The 7,852-nt window shown below is 55.3% G+C and overlaps 1 protein-coding gene across 1 annotated transcript in view; it reads left to right on the top strand.

The window, feature by feature from the left end:
• Positions 1–620: 620 nt before the first annotated feature.
• VIPR2 (vasoactive intestinal peptide receptor 2) overlaps positions 621–7,852 on the top strand; it is a 74,682-nt gene continuing 67,450 nt past the window's right edge. The window contains exons 1-2 of the mRNA XM_027770051.1: positions 621–686; positions 1,603–1,702. Of these exons, the coding sequence (XP_027625852.1) occupies positions 621–686; positions 1,603–1,702 (166 nt within the window). The remainder of the gene's footprint in view (positions 687–1,602; positions 1,703–7,852) is intronic.

Below are 7,852 nucleotides of genomic sequence, written 5' to 3'. Positions count from 1 at the left end.
GTGGAGTCTGGGGCGAGCGCCGAGGGTGACTGGGTTTCATGGGCACCGGTCGAGGCGCCGCAGAAGCTCCGGCTGGGTGGCCGCTGGCTGGGAGCCGGTGGGGACTCAGGCAAGCGTGGGTTAAAGCGGCCCTGGCGCCCAGATGCCCAGGTCTTCCGCGCTGCGGTCTCATTGTGAGGCAGTTTCCTCCTCTACAGGGAACGTGATTTCTCTGATACTGAATTCGGGCCACTAACTCCTTCTCTGTGGAAAGCACAGTTTGACACGGGGTCCCTGTACTAGGTGGCTGTCCAGTAATGAGGTAGAGAAAATAGAAAACCAGAAAGCCTGAGCTCGTCCGAAGGTAGGGATGAATGTAGCCAAAGAATCCAGCATTCTGTCCCTCTCTTAATTGTGTTAGAAAATTGCATTCCTGGTGGGACTTCAGCTGACCGCTCGGCTCAGAGCAAGTACACACAGATGGCCCCATGCCTGAGCGGGCCTCGCTGGCTTGGGCCTCAGGAAAAGCTCAGGGCGCGCAGGGAGAGAGCAAGCGAGCACAGAGTCCTTGGCGGTCTACAGCTCCCGCTACAGTGAGAGGCAGTAAGGGAAACCTGGCCTCTGTGAACAGGGACCCGAGAATGCGGTTTCTGAGGGCCGAGAGCTGCAGTTTGTCTTACACGCGGGGACAGGCGGTGTCAGGCACTGTGAGCACCTGCAGTCCCGTGATGGGCCTGACTGGAACCCCCAGCCCCGTGGGACACATGTTGGCCCCCCTCACCTCTGCCCACACCTCACCTTGCTTACTCCACCCTTTCTGAAGAACTTTGCGCGAATTCTAAGTCAGAGTAACCACAGTGCTGTCTGTATTTGTAGGGTTAAGTTCTGAGTGCATACTGAAGCCTTAAAGATGAAGTTATCTTATTATGCTCTTTCCAGGGAACTCAGAGACGGTCCTTAGCTGGGCATGCTGGCGTCTGCGGGCATGCAGTCATTAGGGAAGGCCTTGCCGGCTCACAGGGGCATGCTATAATCGGATCAAGGGTATGAAGTGGAAGGCTCTTGGATATTGAGATTATTGGATTAAAGAGTTCTCTTGCCTCCAAATTAGTGCTGGCAGCCTACAATGTGTCATGTTAGCAAATTCGTTTTCCTGCTCAGAATATTCTGCTAGGGTTTATATTTGTTTGATCATATCTTTACAAGTAAAAAGTGGATTAAATAATAGCTATGCCAGAAGAATAAAGGTGATTGTTTTCGAATGGACATGAGTTTAGAAGCAGTTTAGGACTTGTGAGGTTTTAGTGTTTTGCTTTTGTTTTTGTTCTTTTGTAACTTGCTGAACTCTCTGGAGAAAGAGACACAGAGAAAGTGAGAAAACATCCCCCAGAAGAGATGGCCGCACTGCTGTCCCTTCTCTGTCCTCTCTGGATTGGGCACGCACACACATGCTCCCAGCCCAGTCTGGCTCTGGAACCACGCAGCTGGCCATGTGGGATCCAGCTGCCTTAACCACCAGGCCACCGGCCGGCCCTAGTTTTAGTGTTTTTTGTAAAACCTTTGCTTGACAGTCCCCTTACTGTGGAATTTTTAGTCACCTCTGTTCCTTTTGACCTTGAGCAGGTGAACGGCATTCACCCAGAATGCCGATTCCATCTGGAAATACAGGAGGAGGAGAGAAGGTGTGTGGAGCTTCTCAAGGCTCACGCAGGAGAACACAAAGGTGAGCCGGGGTCGTGCGGATTGGGGTGCAGTCGGGGCGCAGGCCGCTCACACACACTGACATCTGTGGGTTAAGTTCACCTGCATCTTTGAAAAAAATCCACTTCCTGCTGTTTTTTAATGAACCCGTGCGTGGGGGGGGGACCATGCAGTGTTGCATCGGTACAGTCTTCACAGAAGCCTTGTAGAAGAGTCCTCATTGTTGACAGTGACTGTCCCATGGTCGGAGGTGATGGCCGCGGTTCCTGGCATGACAGGTGGGCTTCGCCGAGGCAGCTGGGCTTTCTACAGTGCAAACGTCTCCTGAACTCCAGTTATATCACAGATGACTGAGGTCTGATTAGGGAGGGCAGAGGGCAGAGTAAGCAGGGGGACGGGGCTTGCTTCCCCGAAGACAGACTGCTGCGACGGCCATGAGCTGCGGCTTTGCCCTCCCGACTCGGAGGCAACCTGGGCAGCGGGCGCTCGGCCTGGGTCCTCGCAGCACGCAGACTGCAGGCTCTGTGCCAACGCCCTGGTCGTCCACCACCTGCAGCCTTTGGTCCTGCAGTTTTCTATTCGTCCGCTCCAGTCATGATTTTATCCTCTTCAAGAAAGAAATAAAGAGGCCGGCAGGTGGTGTGGTGATCAGAGTGCTGGACTCCCACGTGGCCGGCCACGGTTTGAGTCTTGGATCTGGAGGCTTGCTTTCTCACTTTCCCTCTCTCTTTGTTTCTCTGTGGTCAGATTAAAATAAGAATAATAAATTAAATTAAATAATTTTTAAAAAGAAAGAAATGAAGACGAAGCAGGGTTGCATGAAGACAGTCTGGTGCCGACGTTGGGCCAACCACGGGCTTCCTTCTGGGCGGTCCTGCCTCAGGCACAGGGGAGCCAGCAGGGAGTTTGTGTTCTGGTAGCTGCTTTAAAGCAAGTACAAAGAGAGGCCAGCAGGTGGCATGGTGGGAAAGGGCTGGACCCCCACTTGGCCAAGTAAGCTGGACCTGACAGCTTAAAAATCAAACCAGATGTGCGTGCATGCCCAATCCCAAGAGGAGAATGGAGGAGAAAGGACTGCAGCGTGGCCATCTCCCCTGGTGGGTGACTTCTCACTTTCTCTCTCTGGTGAGCACTTGTGCCTGTGGCAAAAGAAAAAAAGGAACATGCAATTAATTGTAATAACATATTTTACTTACCCAAATATATCCAAATATTTATTTTTTCAACTTACAATCAACATAAAAGTATCAACTTTACAGTCTTTTATACCAAGTTTAGAAGTCTGGTGTGCCTTTGCGCTCACTGACCGGGGACCACATTTCCAGGCGCAGTCGGCAGCCACGCCCAGCCTGTGGCCCTGCCTGTGTCTGAAATGGACACCCTCTGCCCCGCTGCCCTCCTCATCACAGAGGTGAGGGCTCCTGCTCCAGGCTGCCTCCAGCCCTGAAGATCTGCAGCTCCAGGGCTCGCGGTCCCATTGGCCTCCCTGCCACACTGTCTGGCTGAGCTCTGTCCAGAGAGAGCTGATGAAGGACGTGGCCCTGCGGCAAAGCATGCTCCACATCTGCTCTGTGACCTGCTGACCGCATGGCGGCTGACCAGGACAGACGAGGCAGCCAGGGCCTACCCAGGGCTTCGGAGCACCCGGGCCTGCTCTTCTCAGGGAAGATTCGAGCTAGAGGCAGCCGTTGAGAAGCACCCAGTCCTGGGTGGCCTCCCTGCCCGACCCAGGTGGTTCTCCCAGGAGGCTAGTGCCGGTGCCGAGTGGCCCAGCGTTCTGTTTTCAGAGCACTCCAAAGACGAGAGTGCATGTTGGTGTCACAGAATTCTGCAGACGTGTGGCAGCGCTGCCTGGGTGCCACAGGGATTCGAGGTGCAAGGCTGCAGTGAGCATAAGCCCTGGGCCAGACTCCTGGACACCACCCACAGCGAGCCAGCGCCTTTCAGCGTTTGCTGGCTCGTCCTCAGGGCACTTCTGTGTGAGAGGGCAGGTCATGGAAATCACAGGCTTCCTGGGTGTGAGTGGGAGCAGAAGTGGCTGCAGGTGCAGGTGAAGGCCACCTGGCGTCACCATCTGGAGCGAGAACGAGCATGCCGTTCAGTGTCCTCGCAAGGACCAGTGTCTGCCGGGCGTCTTATGCTGTAGCGTTGTCGGAATTGGCTCCCAGCAAGGACCCGTATCTAACTCACCTCACCTTTCTGACTTTTGAGAAATGTTCGGTACAAAGCCCTCCACCCTCAGAGATGCACAATGTGGCAGGCCAGCCCCCCCCCCGCCACGCCAGCTTCCGTAGAGAGAACTTGTGCTCAGAGAAATCTGTCTAGCTCTGAAATGTGTGCAGCTTAACTGCCAAGGACCTAAGTAGCCATGCGTTACCAGAATAAAGGTCCTCTCGGGCATGGAAGCCGGATCCGGAGGCTGCGGCACTGTGGGAAGGTGTGTGGACGATGGCGGCACGTGCATATGCATGGCGTGAGCTGAGGTCTTCGGGCGCCACTTCCAGATTTCCAGGGCGTAAGACTGTGCAGGAGCACAGAGGCAGACCCCACAGCCTCTTCCAGCCCCGTGAGGCATTTGTGTGACGTCTGACGTGGAAATCTTCCTCTTTAGTGCATGTTGAGTACAAAATTAGAAACAAAAAAATGAACCTGTCATAGCATCCAACAGAAACCTTCACAACCATAAGCTCCCTCTGAGTACTCACGCTGTCCTTGGGGTTTGGGTGACCATGCAGCTCCATCTCTAAGGCAAACATACTGCGCCCAGTGGCCAGAGAGCCTAAGATCCGTGGCTGGGGTCCACTGCCAGCCCTGCAGAGGCTTTGCGGCTCCAGCCTGTGCATGGTTCAGAGGGAACCCCCAAGCACCTTCGTGCCGTCTTGGCCTCTGTCTGAGGGAGCAGGGCCCGTGTTTGGGAGGAGCAGAGGCGCGTGGTTTCCTAGGTAGCCCACCAAGAGACACGCTGCACCAGCATGATGGCACAGGCTAGCTTAGGACCAGGCCACTGGCTGCTGGACTGAAAACTTAAGTGTATTTGTTTGGGTTTTTTATAAGCAAAGTATACAAACTGATTTCAGTCTAATGCCAGGAACTCAGAAGGTTTCAAATTGTTCCCATTTGCAAGCCGACACGGTGGCCTGCCAAGTTCCCTAGATGCTGGCAGACCGGGGGAGTGTAGCCGAGACAAAAGACAGCTGTTGGTGCAGCAGGGCACGGGCTTCGTGGCCCTCAGTGTTCTTTGCTCATCTCCACACACGACACAAGACGGTCACTTGGCTGCAGAGTGGCTGGGGGGTGGTGCTGGGGACCTGCCAGCTTTGTTCTGGGGAGAGATGGATCTCAGTGATGGGGTCAGCCAGAGGGAGAGGCTGTCTCTGCCCCTCTCTGTGTTTGTTGCACAGACAGCTTGGAATGCAAGTGGTCGGTACTTCCTCACAGGGCCCCTGGCCAGGCATGATGGCTCCTGGGCAGATCCGGAGCCCTGGGTCACCCAGGCCCAGGTCCCCAGACTCTGGGACTCAGGGTGCTCACTGCATGCTCTGACAGCCATGACTGGAGCCCACTGTGTCTTAGCGGTCAGTCCTGCAGCTACACTGACCTCAAGGGGAGGGACGGCACCTGGGTGCTATTGAATCTCAAATTTTATGCAATTCTTGACATTTAATAAGAAATTCTCTGTGGTGATTTTCAAGTTGCCAGTTTCGGGACTCAAACTGCAATCTATCAAGTGGGAATCCAGTGCCTTAACCACCCTGCCACTTGCCGGCCTCAGAACTTGACATTTTAAAAGGAATTTTAGAAGCATTTGCTGAATTAATGACAATTCTCACATTAGAAATCGAATGATGGGACCAACAGATGGAGAAATGGTTATGTCATCGGACTCCCACGTGGTCGACCACAGTTTGAGTCTCAAACCCAGAGGCTTAAACTCAGGCCAGGCATGTGTGTGCTTGCCCAAGATCCCAAGAGGAGAATGGAGGAGAAGGGATTGTGGCATGGCCATCCCTCCTAGGGGGTGACTACTTGTTTTCTGTCTCTCTGTCCCTCTCTGTCTTTCCAGTGAGCCCATGTCTCTATAGCAAAAAGCTCTCTTCAAAAAAAAAAGGAAAGAAAGAAATCAAGTGATCCAAGTGATACACACACAGAAAAATACCGTTCAAAACTTGTGCGGTAAGGAGTGTTTCCCAGGCTCCCTCTGGTCTCTGGGCCCAGGCTGTGAGGGTGGGTGTCATGGGGTGCTAGCTAGACCGGCCTTCGGCCTCTCCTGGAGCCCACCCATGACCCAGGCCTCAGGGGTGTCCTGTGCAGTGTCGGAGGCCCAGCCCATGCTGTCCTCATCTCCCGCCCTTCCTGCCTGGCTGTCCCTGGGGACCAGGTGTGGACTTGGTGAGCTGAAGGAGCCAGAAGAGCAGACGCAGGTGGGCCGCTGTGTAGGCACAGGCTAGTGCCCGCCGTTCCTTCTGGAAGGTGACACTCCTTGTTGAGAAGCTCCTGGAACCTCAAGTAACCCTGTCCTGGTGGATGTGTGGGGGTGGGAAGAGCTTAGTGATTGTGTGCCGAAGAACCAGACCCCTGTGACCGCATACAGGAGGACGCTGCGGCTTCCCTGGAAGCTGTGCTAGGTCACTGGAGAGAGCAGGGTGACGACCGAGCATGGTCAGTACTGCCCTGGCCTGTCACCTCCTTCCCTATCACCCTTCAGCCCTTGGCTGCAGCTGCCCCGTCCAGGGCCGTCTTCGCCTGAGTGGAGACAGAGGCTTTCATGCGCGACGTGTTGCTCTGGGCGTTTCTCGCAGCTTCTGAGGCAGCCGGCACCACCCCTAACCGCAGCATCCTAGGCTGCACGGGTGATGCCGCGAGGCTCCCTCCCTGGCAGGCGCTTCTTGGACAGCGATGTGGGTGTGCACCCTCAGAGCAGACAGGCGAGGCGACGTGCACAGCCTCTGTGGGACTCAGTGTCACAGGGTGTTTTAAAACTGGCTGCATGAGCTGGCAGTGTTCGTGGATGTCAACAAAGGAGATCCGAGTCTGAGGGAGAAAACCAGCAAGGACACGCAGGAGGCTGGCAGTGTGGATAGTGCTTCAGGGTCTGCAGGCACGGCAGGGCTGCGAGCGACGGCCCTGTGTCCAGGGGCACCGGGATACCGGGATGGTGTTACTGTGAGGGGTCTCTGAGCAGAAGTCAGAGGAAGGGGACGGAAGTGTGGAATGGCTACAGGCCACGCCACGGGAGCCCTGGAGAGCAGAGCCAGGGCTGAGATCGGAATGACAAGCGGCCGTCCTTTGGCCCCGGGACATGAGGGAGAATGATCGAGTGAGCTGAGGCCCTGAGGCAGGGTGGCCCTACAGGGTGTGCTGGCTTCTCAAGCTCAGAATGACCATGGCTGGCTCTCTGTGACTCCAGGGACCCGCCATTGGGCAGCAGGAGGTGGGGAGAGGGCTGTGGTCACCAGCAGCCCCTGAGCTAGCTTAGCCCCGTCTGTGGACGCATTGCAGCGAAGACAGCCCCGTGAGCAGGAGGGACGATGGGCCTGTGAGGGCCAAGAAGGAGCAGCTGCCTGGGATGGCTCAGGTCAGCAGGTGGCTGAGGCTCCAGAAGACAAGGCACTCTTTAAAATGAGCTTCCCAGTCCAGTGGTTGAGTCATTCCATCAAGGTTTCAGCTCTTGAAGTGGACGACAGTGTGACAGTGCAGAGTTCCATGGTGCTAATGGCCAAATGAGATAATTAGTTTTTCTAGAAGACTTTGATCAGAATTTCAGAGCTCAGATGAATCATAGAAACCTCCCTGTTTAGTAGCCCTTCCTGCTTGGAGGAAAAGAGAGGCCTCACGGGTGGGCACTACACAGGTGGACACTGCATAGGTGGGGACTACACAGGTGGGCACTGGGCAGGTGAAGACTGCACAGGTGGGCACTGCACAGGTGGAGGCTGCACAGGTGGGTGCTGCACGGGTATAGGACACACAGTGGGAACTGCACAGGTGGAGACCACACAGATGGGGGCCAAACAGCTGTGAGACACGAAGGCAGAGTGCACAGCTGTGAGACACGGAGGCGGAGTACACAGCTGAGACACGGAGGCGGAGTACACAGCTGAGACACGAAGGCAGAGTACACAGCTGAGACACGAAGGCAGAGTACACAGCTGAGACACGGAGGAGTGCACAG

This window comes from Tupaia chinensis, unplaced genomic scaffold (genome assembly GCF_000334495.1).
Source record: "Tupaia chinensis unplaced genomic scaffold, TupChi_1.0 Scaffold000110_1, whole genome shotgun sequence".
Classification (NCBI taxonomy): domain Eukaryota; kingdom Metazoa; phylum Chordata; class Mammalia; order Scandentia; family Tupaiidae; genus Tupaia; species Tupaia belangeri.
This window is presented reverse-complemented; position numbering and strand designations above follow the sequence as displayed.